Below are 17,997 nucleotides of genomic sequence, written 5' to 3'. Positions count from 1 at the left end.
GGTCGTGAGGGCTTCTGGGAGGTGTTGTGTAGTGGAACTTCCGTTGGGAGGCGGGCGCGGAGGGTTGGTTCGGCATTACCGGCACCTGGCCCGGGCCGTCGTGCGTGTCACCTTCACCCAGCCTCCCAGAAACTGCGCGCTAGATGCGCACTCGGGCGTTTCCGGCAGGTGACGCTACCGCGTCCCCGGAGCGGGACTTGAAGGAGAGCCTCAAGCAATCTGGGCTGAACCAGCGCGCGCTGCTGACGGGGCGGAGCCTTTAAGGAGGCCCCGGGGATCTGGAGTAGTGGCAGTGCAGAGTGCTCGGGGTGGGAGTACGCTCCTGGAGCGTGGCTGGAGTTGTTAGAACAAGAAACTGGTGGAGAGTTAGTGTGTGTGTGATTATGATGGTCTGTGAGGTTGTGATCCTGTGTGTATGTGATTGTGATGATGCGACAGTGATGGGGGTGTGGTTGTGTTGAGTGTGGTGGAGTAATTGTGATGGGATATTTTTGTCATGGTGATGTTTGTAATTGTCTGTGATTTATGATAACGTGTGTGGTGTTGTCTCTGGTTGTCAGGTAGATGTGCAGTGTGTGTGAGTGTGGAGGTGTTTGCAATTGTGATATGTGTAGTGGTTCTTGTCTTACCACATTTGACTTTTGTGTAGCCTTTGGTATAGTTGGTAACTGCTTGAAAAAATTTTCTGTATTTGGTTTCACGTGGTCTTTCCTCCCCACTGGCTACTCTTTCTTAGTCCCCTTTGCTGCCCTTTTTTCCCCCCAGCCGTTCTTGGCCCGGTTCTGTTGCTCTCCAGTTTCCCTTGGTGATCTTTTCCAGTTTTATTATTTAATCTTCCTGTGTCTTCTGTTATTATATGTATTAGTTATTGTAATCATAATAATGCTGCCTAACAAACCACTCTTAAACTCAGTGGCATGAAACAGCAAACATTTATTTTCCTGTTCACAGGTTTGCAGGTTCTGTGTTCAGCTTATCTAGGCTGGGCTTGCCTGGGTGGCTGGACTGCAGAATCGATTCAAACCTGCTCCACGTGTGTTCTTTCTGCAGCTCAGCCTAAAAGGACAGTGGTTACCAGGACGTGTTCTTCTCCTGGTGGATCACCAGAGTGCAAGACTGATCATAAAAACACCCTTAAAAACCTCTGCTCCCAAGTATACTAATATTAGGTTAGCCAGAGCTATTCAGGTGCCTAAGTGTAACATTAATTACACGCAGTCAGAAGGCAAGGCAAAGTTAAATGGCAAAAAGTGTGAATATGTAATCCTCTTAGAAGGGGGTGAAACATTGGGACCAAGATTCCAATCTACGACATTAAGAAACATGCCTCTTTATCCTGGTGAATGTCTTTTGGTCCATGTTCTCTTTTGTCTGATAATATTGCTTTTCGTGTTTTGTTATTGTATTTTCCAGGAATTTCATTTTACAACCCCTTCCCTTTATGTCTTTATACTTCAGGTCTGTCTCTTGTTAAGAGCATATTGCTGGGCTTTTCCTCTTTTTATCCTGTTTGACTGTTATTTTAATAGGTGAGTTTAATTCATTTACATTTATTGTGATTGCTGATAAAAATTTGTTTTATGTTCTATTATGCCTTCTTTTTTATTGTGCAGGTTTACCTTATCCCCATTTCTTTCTCCAATGCTTTGGTTTCTTATCCTTGAATTTTTAAAAAATTAATTAATTAATTAATTTTTGGCTGTGTTGGGTCTTTGTTTCTGCGCGTGGGCTTTCTCTAGTTGTGGTGAGCGGGGGCTGCTCTTTGTTGTGTGGTGCGCGGGCTTCTCATTGCAGTGGCTTCTCTTGTCTCAGAGAACGGGCTCTAGGGCATGCGGGCTTCAGTAGTTTTGGCTTGTGGGCTGTAGAGCGCAGGCTCAGTAGTTGTGGTGCATGGGCCTAGTTGCTCCGTGACGTGTGGGATCTTCCTGGACCAGGGCTCGAACCCGTGTCTCCTGCATTGTCAGGCAGATTCTTAACCACTGTGCCACCAGTGAAGCCCTCTTATCCTTGAATTTTTAACATGCATGTTTAACAAAACCCTAACTTAAGATTTTAGAACACTTGCCAACTCCAAACTACCCACCCATTTCTATGTTATTCTTATCTGATATTTTGCTTTCTTCTAATTTTAATTACCCCAAATTAGTATTTATTCATTTGCTCAATATGTACAGCTGACCTTTGAACAACGTGGGGGTCTGATTCCCTCCTCACCCCTTACCTTACAGTCAAAAATCTAAGTAGAACTTTACAGTTGGCCCTCTGTATCCTAGGTTCTGCACCTGCAGATTCAACCAACCTCAAATCGTGTAGTAGTACTGTAGTATGTATTTACTGAAAAAGAAATCTGCCTGTAAGTGGACCCACGCTGTTCAAACCCATATTGTTCAAGGGTACACTCTATGTGTGTGTATTTTTTTAATTGTGGTAAAATAGAGATAACATCACATGACATAAAATTTGCTATCATAATATCTGTACCCCTATGTTCATTGCAACAATATTCACAATAGCCAAGATATGGAAACATCTATCCATTAACAGATGAGTGGGTAGAGAAAATGTGGCATATATGTACATTGGAATATTATTCAGCCTTAAGAAAGAAGGAAATCCTGCCATTTGTGACAACATGGATGAACCTTTAGGACATTATGCTAAATGAAATAAGCCAGTTACAGGACAAATACTACATGATTCTTTTACATGAGGTATTGAAAATAATCAGACTCAAAGAAGCAGAGAGTAGAATGGTGGTTGCCAGGGGCTGGGAGAGAGGGAAATGGGGAATTGTTTTCCAGTGGGTACAAAGTTTCTGTTATGTAAGATGAATAAGTTCTAGAGCCCTGTACAACATAGTATCTATATTAACAAAGTGGTATTATGCACTTTAAAATACGTTGAGAGTAGATCTCGTGTTAGCTGTTCTTACTGGAAAAAAACCACAAAACACAAGGAAGTTTTTGGAGGTGATGGATATGTTTAGTACCTTGGTTATGGTACTGGTATTAACAGATGTATGCATATATCCAAACTGATCAGGATATATACATTAGATTTGTGCAGTTTTTTGTGTATCAGATATACCTCAATAAAGGCAAAAAAAATACACAAAAATTTTACCATCTTACCAACCATTTTTAAGTGTTCAGTTCAGTGGCATTACATCCATCATGGTTGTGCCACCATCACCATCTGTTTATCCATAGAACTCTTTTTACCTTGCAAAACAAACTGTACCCATTAAACAATAACTCCGCATTCCTTCAGTCCCCCAGCTCCAGACAACCACCATTCTACTTTCTGCCCCTATGAATTTGACTTTACCTCATTATGTACTCTGTGTACCAGATCTTACAGTATTTGTCCTTTTGTGACTGGTTTATTTAACGTAGCATAATGTCCTCAAGGTTCATCCATGTTAAAGCATGTGTCAGAATTTTCTTCCTTGTTAAGGCTGAATAATATTTCATTGATTGTATATACCACATTTTGTTTATCCATTTATCTGTCAATGGACAATTAGATTGTTTCTTTTGACTATTGCAAATAATGCTGCTACAAACGTGTGTACAAATACCTGTTTGCTTTCAGTTCTTTTAGGTATATATCCACAAGTGGAATTTATGGATCATATAGTAATTCTATTCTTAATTTTTTGACTGCCATACTGTTTTCCCTAGTGGGTATACCAGTTTATCAACATATTTTTTGGGCACCTACTATCAGTGGCAAAAAGACAAAAATAAATCCCTGTTTTCATGTATTTTATATGAGGGGGTGGAAAGACAATATGCATGATAAATTATATAATTTATTAGTGATAATTGCCATTCAAAAAAAAATAGAAACTGTGTGAGGGACAGTAGGAGTATATCCCAAGCATAACACTTCTCAAAATTTATTATAATTGAATGTTTTCTGTTTTATTATTTCTTTTCTGTCATTCAGAGTAAGGATTAGTCTACTCTCTTGTGTATCATTTTTTTCACCATAGATGATAAATTAATGTCATGTGACAATGTCACTGTGACATGAGTATAATTCTCATTTCAAATGATGAGTATGGGAACTCTGGGTTACAACTCTTGTTTATCTCAGTTGTCAAGATAGATAGGAAATGGAATAGCTGGACTTTTAATGCACCTCTCTTTCACACTAGATCTGGGGTTGATGAAAATCTGAATGTTTTTTGACTCAGCTTTATATCTGTTACTGCATCAGGCCTACATCTTTATGCTCACAAAAGATATTTGAGGAGCAGATATTATGTGAACATCACTATTGTATTCACTTTGTTTCTAGACTCTTGGTGTTTCTATTGGTTCAACCTGAGTTGCTGAGTCTTTGAGTTTTCTTCCAGACTCCTGCTGTCTCAGCATCTCTGGTCAGTGACTCCAGGGACTGTGAATTACAAGCAAGGAAGCTAATTGTTTGGGACTGTATTAATTATCTATTACTGTGTAATAAGGTACCTCAAAATTTAGTGGCTTAAACAACAATAAACATATTAAACAACAATAAACATTTATTATCTCAGTTTTTGGGGAGTGGAGAGTGACTTAGCTGGGTATTCTGGCTCAGATATTTCATGAAGTTTCAGTCAATTGCTGGCAGGGCTGCAGTCATCAGAAGGCTAATGGGGACAGGAGGATTTGCTTCCAAGATGGCTGGCAAATTGGTGTTGGCTGCTGGCACAAGCCTCTTCCTAAGGCTTGTTGAGTGTCTTCGTGGCATGGTGGCTGGCTTCCTTCAAAGTGCGTGATTCAAAAATGTGCAAGACAGAAACCATATCTTTTATGATCTAACCTTGGAAGTCACACTGTCATTTCTGCAAGATCCTATTGGTTATGCAGGTCAACTCTATTCAGTGTGGGAGGGGTGTATGAAAGACATGAATACCAGAAGACAATGATCATTGGGGGCCACCTTGGAGGCTGGTTCCCATAGGGATCCAGTGAGAAGACATCAGGTAAATTGGATTTATATCATAAGCCCACAGGTCCTGGCTCCACAAAGATAAGACAGATCTGTGATGTGAGGATAAAGAACAGTGAAGAGCAGGTATCTATCATGGAAGGAGACCTCCTGATCTGAGACCTTCCCTCGAAGCTGGGGAGTCCTGAGATAGAGTGGACCCTGGAATTGCTAGACGTGCACCCTATCTTAACCCCTCTGTTTAGAGTGGGAAAGGCCTGAATGACATCTCAACCTTCAGAGATCAGCAGTAGCTGTGTGACAATGGAGCATTTGACCCAGATGATGGAAGGGACAGGTGAGGTGGCTCAGAGATGGGCAGAGTTTAGGAGAGAGTCTGTAAAAAGAGTTAGGAAGTTCAGTACTCCTACCAAGAAAGTTCACAAGTTATTGACTGTGTTGACGTTTGTTTTTTATTCACTTGACAACTGTTTTTTAAAACAAATTTTTAATATAATTCCTATTTTTCTTATATGCATTTAGATTTTTTAAAAAGTGCTGTTAAATATATAATTGTAAACAAATGTTTCCTGTTCCATTCCTTCCCATACCCTGTTCCCACTACCCATAGGCAATTACTTGGAACATTTTTTTCTGGATATTCTGGTATTCATCTTTGCTTTCCTGAATAACATCCTCATACTGCTAATGTTTGATTTCAGTTTTAGATATTTCCTATTGACTTTTGACAGTAGAAATGAAGATTTATCTCTCTTTTCTATCTAACCCCTTCCTCATCACCCTCACCCCACCCTGACTCCCACCCACTCTTCTCCTTGCCCTTCTTTCTAATATGGTGTTTTGTTCGAGGTTGAAGGTTGACCAAATGTCAGCATCTGTATGCATTTTCTTTTGAGCTAGTCAGTTTTCCCAGCAAGAAGTCCTAGATTGTTTGAGGAGTATAAGCCAGGATTCCTGCTTTTGGGAGGCAAAGAAAGGAAAAAAGTTGAGGAGAACACTTCATCTTTCAATCTGACAGCTTTTACTTAATTCCCTTATTTTCTCTACATTGCTTCAACCCCACCTTGTATGTAGTTCCCTGTTTTTCAGCCCCACCCCAAACTCCTGCCTGTAAAAGTACCTAATACCTCCATTCCTGAGCCTTTCAAGTGTTCTGCCGTGGTTTCCCCACCCTCGCTTAAGCTTCATCTTTCTCTAAGTTAGAAACCAGTCATTTGCTCTCTATCTTTCAGAATTTTGTTGACATCTCTTTCCCGCTAAAATCTTCTGTATTCTTTGTCCTTGTGAGATTGTTTCTTTCGTTTTGGTTGTGTTTCAGAGAGAGCAGAAATAAATGCAAGTATTCAGTCTTCCATTTTTAACCTGAAGGCCCTGAATTTTTTAGGGTAAAAAATAAGTCAATTAAGTTATTTTAAAATGTCTTTAGAATTATAACTGCATTTCATTCCATCATACGAATGTTCCACAATGCCTGTAACCTGTCTCTGATTAAAGTTTTTTCCAAATTCTTTACAGTGCTTCATAAATAATTTAATCCTTAAATCTTTGTGGTATTTATTATTATGTACTTAAAAAATCTCCTATTAGGAATAAAATAGCAGGAAACTAGGGAAATAGATTCATTGGGCACCCTAGACTTAGCCCTCCAGAAATTCCCATAGAACTCTATATGATTAAATTACAAGCCATCTATGTACATTTCAGTGTCTCTGTAGCCTGGTGGTGGTTAATATTTCTCAAAGCTCTGAGGATCATTATAGGTGATCTTACAGCTGATGCTGAAGATTTCTCTAGTCCTTTATCTGGGGCTCTGAAGTAAACAGATTTTTATTTCTCTTTCCTCAGCTTGGTGTTCTCCAGATTCTGCCCTTTTCAAGGAAGAAGAGGATATGACCAGTTCTCTTGTACGTTGTGTTTTTTTTTAAATTTATTTATTTTTGGCTGCGTTGGATCTTCGTTGCTGTGTGCAGGCTTTTTCTAGTTGCAGCGAGCAGGGGCTATTCTTCGTTGTGGTGCACGGGCTTCTCATTGCAGTGGCTTCTCTTGTTGTGTAGCACAGCCTCTAGGCATGCAGGCTTCAGTAGTTGCAGCACACAGGCTCAGTAGTTGTGGTGCACGGGCTTAGTTGCTCCACGGCATGTGGGATCCTCCCGGACCAGGGCTCCAACCCGTCTCCCCTGCATTGGCAGGCAGATTCTTAACCACTGTGCCACCATGGAAGTCCCTTCTTGTATGTTTTAAGCATTTATTTGTTTCCTGCATTATTTTACAATGCAGTTGCAGTGGGTTACCTTAACCTACCAGTAAGTTGGAAAAAACTAAATCAAAAATCAAGGTGAGGAAAAATACAGCTAGAAGGTCAGAACCTGGGGAAATTTGACATGTGGCTATGCAGAAACAGGTCCATACAGGATTATAAAACTTAAGTTCAAATTAGAGGGACTTCCGTGGCAGTCCAGTGGTTAAGACTTTGCCTACCAATGCAGGGGGTGAGGGTTCAATCCCTGGTCAGGGAGCTGAGATCCCACATTTCTCACGGCCAAAATACCAAAACATAAAACAGAAGTAATATTGTAACAAATTTACTAAAGACTTTAAAAATGGTCCACATAAAAAAAAAATCTTAAAAAAATTTTTTTTGGAATACGATCTGGAGAAGCAAAAGCAAACTGAGACATAAAGTTCATCCCATAACTTGCACTACTTATGAGGAAAAAGCTTATAATTCAGGACAGAAAAAAGCTTTTCATTGGCACTTAGGTCAAAAAGAAATCCAAAATAATTCCATAATTCTTACGATTTTAAGCTCAGTTTATTAAAAGTCCTTCTTGGCCATAGATTAAAAACTAGAATTATTGGGAAGAGTAAATCGAGTACTTCTTTCAAACGATCCTCCATATATATTTCTTTCAGTTGAGACTTTTTAAGTTGAGCTAAAATATATACTAAAATTCTGTGGCAGAATTTTTTATAGTTCTGGTATCTATAACTCTCCACGTCTTTTTTTATGGTCTCAAAATATACAGTATTCTTCATCTTCTTACAAAATGACTCACTTTCCTCTGCTGTTGATTCTTTTCATTTCCAGCACTGGAATCCCTCACACTCCTGTATTTTAAATATTTTCCACTACCTCTTTTTCCTCAGCTCATATCTTTTCCATCCTGAAACACACACACATTTCTATTGACCACATGATTGTGTGGCTTATCCAGTTATTTCTCCTTTTGGCAGAGTGGTTTTCTGGGCCTAGATAGACTTGGGTTCAAATCTTGCCTCAGTGAGAGTAAGTGCATGATTATGGGCAAGTTTCTTAATCTCTTTGTCCTTAGTTACATCATCTGTAAATGGGGATAATAATAATACTTACCCCATAGGAATATTGGGAGGGTTAAATGCACATAGTAAGTGCCCCATAAATGATAAATATTGTTAATAATTATTAGCTATATAAATCTTTCTACCTGAAAAGGTCTTTGAATGTGTTTGCTGTATTCATTGACCTACTTTTTTAGTTTAACATATGAAACTGATAAGATAAAAGAGTAGATGCCTCATTTGTGTTCACAAAATTAATCCTTCTCTTCAATGAAACTACCATAAACACTGTAATAAGGCAAAACTGGGAACAGTTTTTGTAATACATATGCAGAAATATACTAACAATTCTTAAAAACCAACAATTAAGAAAATAGAAAATTAGGTGGAGAACATGAGCAAGCAGTTGGAAAAAATGGAAGTGGCAATAAATATTTTAAAATAAAAATGTCACAAAGAAACAGACTATTCAGATTTGTAGATACATTTTTTAGGTGTATTTTGAATTAGTGGGTAATGACCATCTTTTATGAGAGGATTCCAAATAATTAGTTCACATGTGAATTTTCCTTATAAAGTAAAAAGCTGGAGATAAGGAGTTGTGATCTACAAATAGGACACTCTGTTAGCTTTCAAAAACTTCATTCAGTTCCTTTCAGACACCAGAGCCAGACATCTTGGTCTGGACTATCAAACAGAAATGGACTGCCTATGTTTCTGGGCATTCATTCTAGAATATGGATGTAAATATATTACACGGCAGCTTTTATTTATATTTGAATAGACTACACAGCAGCTAGAAAAATCTTCTACAGCAATAAGTATAATAGCTTTATTGAGTACCTATTATGTGCCAGGTATATTGTGCTATAAGCTTAACGTAGCTTATTTCATGTAATCGTTATCAGAAGTTTGTAAAGTAGATATTTTCATTTTTATAGAGAAAGGAAGTGAAGCACAGAGATTAAGAAACTTACATAAATTCATGCATCAAGTGTGCAGTAAAGCCAGGGTTCAAACCCATACAACCTGACTCTAGGACCACACTCTTATGATACTGTACAAATGGAAATCCACTCATGAGTGAAGAAATGCAAATTTTGCCAATTGACTGTTCATATTATTTGTCCATTTTATGCCGTTAGTCCTTTTTCTACTTGAAATTAAGGGATTTTAAGAATGCCTGCTTCAGCATTAGGATTTATGCAGATATCTTCTTCTAATTTGTCACTTATATGTTATCGTGTATCTTTTGTTGTATATAAACTTTAAATTTGGGTAGTTTCATCTAGCATATGATAAGTTTGTGCATACAGTAATAATTCAGTCAAAATTAATATGCAACATTAATTTTTATTGTTGTTGTTAAACTTGGGAAACATTTATTTTTACTTTCCCGTATCAGCAATCATGGATATAAGTGGTTAAATCTTGTATCTCCTCAGGAAGACATAGCACTGTTGAGTGACTATTACATCCCATGGAGAACTTCAGTCTTTGGTCACAGCATTAAGAGCTCCTGGTTTTGGTCCCATAAGCCCTCTTTGAAATGACATATGCAACATTAATGTTTAATAGTCTTCTTTCATGAGTTTCTAATGTTGGTATTTTATAAGATATCTTTCCAATTATTATGTTATAGTTTCTTTTCAAAGATTTGCTTTTCATATTTAGTTTTTGATCCAACTGGAATTCAATTTTGTAATTGGTCCAAGGTAGGAATTTGCTGATAATTATATCAGTAAAATTATTTTTGCATGTAGGCAACCAGTGTTCCAATACCATTTGTTAAATAGATCTTTACTTTGTGATGCCACCTTTATAATATACATGCTTAATTGTTTCTAGGCTCTTTGTTCTGTTTCTTTAATCTGTTTGTCTACATCTATACCAGTACTATGCTCTGTGTGTGTGTGTGTGTGTGTGTGCGTGTGTGTGTGTATGTGTTTACATTGTCTTAAATACTTTAACTTTATAATAACCCTGTTTGCTTGGCAGGCATTTCCCCACTTCCCACTACACAAATGTTCTAGTTTTAAAAAATTTCCTCAGCTACTTTGGGACCTCTATGCTTTCATTTGAATTTTAGAATCAGTTTATCTAGCTCTAAGGAAAAAACGCTGTTGGGATTTTAATTGGAATTGCAAAGAATTGTAGACTACAGACCTTCCTGACTTACATCCTGATAAAACCATTATAATTTGAAAATATCATAAATTGAAAATACATTTAATACACCTAACCTACCAAACATCATAGCTTAGTTTAGCCTACCTTAAATATGCTCAGAACACTTACATTAGCCTTCAGTCATCTAGCACAAAGCCTATTTGATAATGAAGTGTTGAATATCTCATGTGATTTATTGACTACTGTACTGAAAGCGAAAAACAGAACAGTTGAATGAATATAGAATGGTTGTAAGGGTGTATTGGTTGTTTACCTATGACATCACATGGCTGACTGGGAGCTATGGCTTGCTGCCACTGCCTGGCATCACCAGAGAGTATCATACCACATAAAGCTAGCCTGAGAAAAGATCAAAATTTAAAATTCAAGGTATCTATGTTTTCTGTGTGTATCACTTTTGCACCATTGTAAAGTCGAAAATTCATAAGTCAAACTGCCTTAGGTTGGGGACTGTCTGTAATTGGAGAAGAATTGAGTGAAACATTTTTTTCTGTCTATCAGAAAGATGTTTCAATTTAAGGAAATCCATTAATATAATTTATCAAATTCAAAAAAATATATAATCAGGGCTTCCCTGGTGGCACAGTGGTTGAGAGTCCGCCTGCCGATGCAGGGGACATGGGTTCGTGCCCCGGTCCGGGAAGATCCCACATGTCGCGGAGCAGCTGGGCCCGTGAGCCATGGCCGCTGAGCCTGCACGTCCGGAGCCTGTGCTCCGCGACGGGAGAGGCCACAACAGTGAGAGGCCAGCATACCGCAAAAAAAAAAAAAAAAAAAAAAAAGTATATATATATATATATATATATATATATATATATATATATAATCAGCTTCACAAAGCTACTAATTTTTTTAAAATCAGAATTTGAGATTTTTTAAAGAGGATCTATTTATAAAATAGAAGTAAAAGGATACTTCCTTAACATGATATTTAAAAAATTATTCTACAAAAAAAAATAAATTATTCTACACACATACTAAGCTAAAGGCCAGAACCATGTTTCCTGCAGGAAATGATACATATTCCTACTAAAATCAGGAACATAACCAGATTACTCATGGTACCACATTTATTTACTATAATTCTATATGCATATAGAAAAGAAAAAAAAGATAAACATTGGGAAGGTGCATACAAAATTATATCTAGGTGATACAATTATGTATGTGGGCAGTTGAAGAGGAAACCAGAGAATTCAATACAGTATGGACACAAAATTAATATACAGAAATCAACAACATTTCTATATACAAACCACCAACCAGTTCAAAAGTAAAATGGAAGGTGGGAATCCCTGGTGGTCCAGTGGTTAGGACTCGGTGCTTTCACTGCCATGGCCCAGGTTCAATCCCTGGTCGGGGAACTAAGATACTGCAAACCTCACGATGCAGCCAAAAAAAATTAAAATTAAAAAATAAATAAAATGGAAGAAAAATGTTAAGAGTAGAAACAAAATCCTAAAGGAAAAAAAAATTGTATCTGATGTATATGGGAGAAAGAAACCTTTAAAGCATTACTGAGACCTAAAAGAGGATTTGAATAAATTTTTAATACATACTTTTTTTGGAAAAGATCATCATTATTAAATCAATATAAATTCTCTTTAATCTTGAGATTTATTGGAATCTCACATATTCTAAATATTATTTTTAAGGCAAGTCTATTCAAGCTGACTGTAGAAGACATTTGAAAAATAAGTGTGTAAAATATCCAAGAAAAAATATGAAAAATGTGTGTTATGCTCTAAGTTTTAAAAAGAATATTCGTTTAATGTTTGTGTAACTTTAAGGAAAAAAATCTTTTACAAAAAGTTGCCAGTCAGAAAGAAAAAAGTTGCCAGTCAGCATATATACCATAGAACTGACGTGTAATTATCTTTATGCCTTCACTGTAAACTGTTATTTTTTAAAAAAAGACTTATCATATTAAGTATCTTAAAAATAAAGGAGAGGAAACTGCTGTGATACCAGCAGGACCTCTGGAAATGTTAAGACTTCCTTCCAGGGCCCAGGAGATACTCATCTTTTTCTTGGTTCTGTCTGACAGGAGGAGGAATAAAATTTAATGACAAGAAATGTGAATTTGTGTTTTTTAACAATCCTCTTTGTTCCTTGCTCCTAATATGGAATTCTTGACATATGTATGTAAAGAGAGTCAACATCTTAGGAAAATACACTATTTGTTCTGAAGCACTGATTCATCATTTTATATAGTTAGAAATTAACCCATATTTACTTTTGTTACTTGTTTTATAATTTTTGTCAGGAGTACAGTTTTTTTTTTTGTATGAAATTTATGCTAATTTACTAGTTAGTGGGAAAGATGTTTTAATGCTAATTTACTAGCACTAGTAGAAAATATATTTTCTTTGTTGTTCTTCCTTATTTTTTTTAGTGGTTCATATTCCATAGGGGTTATCTATTCCTGAAACATTTATTGAAAGGTTATTGGGTGCCAACCTCAGTTCTGAGTGCTTCACAGTTTTTGGCCTCATTTAGTCCTCATAACAGCCCTTGGAGGAAAATGCCACTTTACAGATGAGGCTCAAATTTGGCTATTTGTCGAGTTTAGTTTAAAAAAACACTTTTTTGTTTTTGGCTGCGCCGCGAGGCTTGTGGGATCTTAGTTCCCAACCAGGGATTGAACCCGAGCCATGGCAGTGAAAGTGCCGAGTCCTAACCACTGGACTGGCAGGGAATTCCCACATGATTAAATTTTGAAGCCAGGATTTGAACTCATGATGTCAGACTCTACAGCCTGTTAACCAGTAAAAATATCTAAATCCACCTCCATTTTGAGAGCCTAATTCTTTGAAAAATTTTCAATCAGGTATCTCTTCAGCTTTTCTGCTGCTTTTATGAGACCTTTATTCTCATGCAGGTTGACTATGTGGGCTTTGGGCTCTGCTTTGGGCTGCAGATCACCTGGCCCTGACTCAGGCTGTGGCATGGGCTCACATCTCCTCCACGTGTGTTCATTCAGGTGAAAGAGCAGCAGCTTTCTGGGGCAGGCTCTTCACTTGCCAGATCACTGGAGTACATGAACCAAGTCAAGGGTGTGTTTAAAAACAAAATTCAACTGATTACATTTTGAAGATCTTATTGGCTTTATTCAATGATTCATGAGTCAGGGAACATCCAATCTAGCAGATACATAGGAACTCTGAGGAGCTGTACCAAGTCAAAGATTTTTATAGGCAGAAGGGAGTGGGAATAAGGAAGTTATAGTAGCAAAAAGTGGATTGGTTCTGGCCAGGTTACTTTCCTTTAGGGGATGATAGGGTCTATCAGGCAGATTACCTCACTAATGCTGATCAGGTGATTCCTGCTTGACTAGTTTAAGATTTTATTTCTAGGAGAGGCTGAAACTGTAGGTAAGTCTCAGTTTGGTGACATGAGGCTTAGCATAAGTGACTCCATTTTGGGCCTGTTGTCTTGTTTTTAACAGGTGTAAGTGCATTTCAGGCCTCTACTCACATCATGTTTACTGACATTCCTTTAGCTCTAACAAATGGCTCACTCAAGGCCCACACTGGGGGATGGGACATTAGCTAGAGACACAAATGAATATTTGTGGAATAATAATCAAGTTAATCAGTAATATTTTCTGATGGAACTATTTTTATTGGAATTTTTTTAAAACTTGAAATACACTGGAACAGTCTCACAACCTAAGAAAACTTTGTTGACATATAAGTCACATACCATAAAATTGACACATTTAAAGTATATAATGCAATGGTTTTTAGTATATTTATGAGTTGCCATTACCACAATCAATGTTAGAACATTTCATCACCCTAAAAAGGAACTCTGTACCCATGAGCTATCACTTCCCATTTCCCCCCAAGTCTCCTTTGTACTTTCTGTTTCTATGGATTTGCCTATTCTGGACATTCATATAAATGGAATCATATAGTATATGGTCCTTTGTGACTGTCTTCTTTCACTCAGCATAATGTTTTCAAGGCTCATCCATTTTGTAGCTTGTATCAGTACTTTGTTTCTTTTTATTTCCAAACAGTATTCTCTTGTATGAATATGACATATTTTTTAATAAATGTATTTATTTATTTCTATTTTATTTTTTTGGCTGTGTTGGGTCTTCGTTGTGGCAAGTGGGGCTACTCTTTGTTGCGGTGTGTGGGCTTCCCATTGCAGTGGTTTCTGTTGCAGAGCATGGGCTCTAGGCACGTGGGCTTCCGTAACTGTGGCGCAGGGGCTCAGTAGTTGTTGCTCACGGGCTCTAGAGCTTAGGCTCAGTAGTTGCGGCGCATGGCTTAGTTGCTCCACAGCATGTGAGATCTTCCTGGACCAGGGCTCAAACCCATGTCCCCTGCATTGGCAGGCAGATTCTTAACCACTGCACCACTAGGAAAGTCCTGAATATGACATTTTATTTATCTTTTTATCAGTTAATGGACATTTGAATTATTTCCACTTTTTGGCTATTATGAATAATGTAGCTAAGAACATTTGTGTACAAGTTTTTATGTGGACATATATTTTTAGTTCTCATTATATGTAGTGGAAATGTACAGTGGTAACTGTACATTTAACCTTTTAAGGAACTGCGCCACTGTTTTACACAACAGTTGTACAATCTTATGTTTCCACCAGCAGTGGATGAGAATTCTAGTCTTTCCACATCCTCATCACACTTATTTTATCTGTCCTTTTGATTATAGCCATCTAGTGGTTGTGAAGTGATATTTCATTGTGACTTTAATTTACGTGTACCTGGTAATTAGTGATGTTGAACATCTTTTCATGTGCTTATTGGCCATTTGTATATCTTCTTTGAAGAAATGTTTATTTAGATCCTTTGCCCTTTTTTTTTTTTTTTTCGCGGTACGCGGGCCTCTCACTATTGTGGCCTCTCCCGTTGCGGAGCACAGGCTCCGGATGCGTAGGCTCAGCGGCCATGGCTTACGGGCCTCAGCCACTCCACGGCATGTGGGATCTTCCCGGACCAGGGCACGAACCCGTGTCCCCTGCATCCGCAGGTGGACTCTCAACCACTGTGCCACCAGGGAAGCCCTTTGCCCATTTTTTAATTGATTTGTCTTTTTATTGAATTGTAAGAGGTCTTCATATATATTCTAGATATGTTTCTTATCTGGTATATGATCTGTAAATATTTTCTCCCAGCCTGTGTGTTGTCTTTTCACTTTCTTGATGATGTCCTTGAAAGCACAAGATTTTTACATTTTTCTGATGTCCATTTTTATTTAATTTTCTTTTTTTGCTTGTGCTTTTGGTGTCATATATAAAAAAACCATTGCCTATCCACAGTTACAATTTACCCTTTTTTTCCATTATTTTTTCCTTTTCACATAGTCATAATATCTCAATTTTATTTCAACTCCAAGTTGTTTTTTTTCCATTTGTGTTATTAGGTTTTCTTTTATTCTGGTTCCTTGGCAATATATATAGCTTTTGGATTAGATCTTCATTCTCCATCCCTCATGCTTGTATCATCTCTCAACATTTTCATCTCTGGTGTGTGGGGCTGGGTCCTGGGCCCCCTGGTGGACAGGGTCATGTCAGGGGTGGCTGTAGGCTCAGAGAATCTTAAGGCAGCCTGCTTGCTGATGGATGGGTCTGTGTCCCTGCCTGGCTAATTGGTGGGCCTGAGGAGTCAGAGTACTTTTGCCTACAAACTGGTGGGCGGGGTGGAGCTGAGTCCTAAGGCTAATAAGCTAGAGAGAAGATTCCAAAATGGCACTTGCCAGCACCAGCATCCATGTGGTTGAACGAACTCTCCAAAGTGGCTGCTGCCAGTTTCTGTGTCCCCAGGGTGAGCTCAAGTTGCCTCCTGCCTCTCCAGAAGACTCTCCAAGGTCAGCAGTGAGGTCTGAACCAGGCTCCTTTCAAATTCCTGCTGCTCTCCTGAGTCCCAGAGCATGTGAGATTTTGTGTACGCCCTCTAAGAGTGGAGTCTCTATTTCCTACAATCCTCTGGATCTCCTGAAAGTAAGCCCCACTGGCCTTCAAAGCCAAATGCTCTGGGGGCTTGTCTTCCCCTGTGCAGGATCCTCAGGCTCTAGAGCCCGATGTGGGGCTCAGACCCCTTGCTCCCTGTGGAAAACCTCTGCAATTGTAATTATTCTCCCATTTGTGTGTTTCCCATCCAGGAGTATGGGTCTTGACGATACGTTGACTCTACCACTCCTACCCATCTTGTTGTGGTTCGTTCTCTTTATAGGTTCCAGTCTTTCTCATCAACAGTTGCTCCGTAAATAGTTGTAATTTTGGTGTGCCCATGAGAGGATGTGAGCTCAGGGTCTTCCTACTCCATCGTCTTGAGCAGTATTTTATTTTTTCTGATGCTATTGTAAATGGGATTGTTTTCCTTGATTTCATTTTTGGATGTTCACTGCAAATGTCTAGTTATACAATTGGTTTTTTACTATTGATCTTATATTCTGCAACCTTGCTGAAGTTGTTTATTAGTTCTAATAAAATTTTAGTGGATTTCTTATGTTTTCTGAAAATCATGTCATCTGAAAATAGAGATATTTGTATTTTCTCCTTCCCAATCTGGATACCTTTTATTTTCTTGCCTAATTGCTCTGTTTAGAACCTTCACTGCAATGTTAATAGAAATGGTAAGAATATACATCCTTGTCTTGTTCCTGACCATAAGGGGAAAGCATCTAGTCTTTCACTTTTAGTATGATGTTAGCTGTGGGGTGTTTGTAGATGTCTTATAACACGTTGAGGAAGTTCCTCTTTTTTGCTAGTATGTTGAGTGTTTTTCCCATGAAAAGGTATTGAGTTTTGTCAAGTGCTTTTTCTGCATCTGTTGAGATGATCATATGGATTTGTTCTTTATTCTATCGGCATCGAGTATTACATTAGTTTATTTTCAGATGTTAAATCAGTATTGCATTCCTGGTATAAATCCCACTTGGTGATGGCACATAATCCTTTATATATTTGTTTGTTTGTTTGTTTGTTTTGCAGTACGCGGGCCTCTCACCATTGTGGCCTCTCCCGTTGCGGAGCACAGGCTCTGGACGCACAGGTTCAGTGGCCATGGCTCATGGGCCCAGCCGCTCCGCGGCATGTGGGATCTTCCTGGACCAGGGCACGAACCCATGTCCCCTGCATTGGCAGGCGGACTCTCAACCACTGCGCTACCAGGGAAGCCCTGTTTGTTTTTAAAGAGCAATTTCAGGTTCATGGCAAAGTTGAGAGGAAGGTACAGGGATTCCCCATATACCCTTTGCCCCCACACATGCATAGCCTCCCCCATTATCAGCATCCCCCATCAGGGTGGTACATTGTTATAATTGATGGACCTATACTGACACATCATAATCACCCAAAGTCTAATAGTTTACATTGAGGCTCACTCTTGGTGTTGTATAATCTATGGATTTGGACAAATGTATATACATGTGTCTGTCATTATAGTATCATACAGAGTGTTTTCACTGACCTAAAAATCCTCTCTGCTCTGTCTAGTCATTGCTCTCCTCTCCTCCAGCCCCTGGTATCCACTAATCTTTTTACTGTCTCTATAGTTTTGCCTTTTCCAGAATG

At 38.4% G+C, this 17,997-nt stretch overlaps 1 protein-coding gene across 4 annotated transcripts in view; it reads left to right on the top strand.

Moving 5' to 3' along the window:
• Positions 1–47: 47 nt before the first annotated feature.
• ZNF568 (zinc finger protein 568) overlaps positions 48–17,997 on the top strand; it is a 45,306-nt gene continuing 27,356 nt past the window's right edge. Inside the window, exons 1-5 of one of the 4 annotated variants that reach the window (XM_079906284.1) lie at positions 48–168; positions 1,459–1,529; positions 4,996–5,064; positions 5,184–5,275; positions 6,784–6,842. In XM_079906284.1, coding sequence (XP_079762410.1) covers positions 5,200–5,275; positions 6,784–6,842 — 135 coding nt within the window. In that variant the 5' untranslated portion in view covers positions 48–168; positions 1,459–1,529; positions 4,996–5,064; positions 5,184–5,199. Of the gene's footprint in view, positions 169–1,455; positions 1,530–4,305; positions 4,388–4,995; positions 5,276–6,783; positions 6,843–17,997 lie in introns of those variants that run through there. The other 3 variants (XM_079906286.1, XM_079906285.1, XM_079906287.1) reach the window with 3 other exon arrangements.

The sequence above is a fragment of the Stenella coeruleoalba genome (genome assembly GCF_951394435.1).
Source record: "Stenella coeruleoalba genome assembly, chromosome: 20".
NCBI classification, from domain to species: Eukaryota; Metazoa; Chordata; class Mammalia; order Artiodactyla; family Delphinidae; genus Stenella; species Stenella coeruleoalba.
This window is presented reverse-complemented; position numbering and strand designations above follow the sequence as displayed.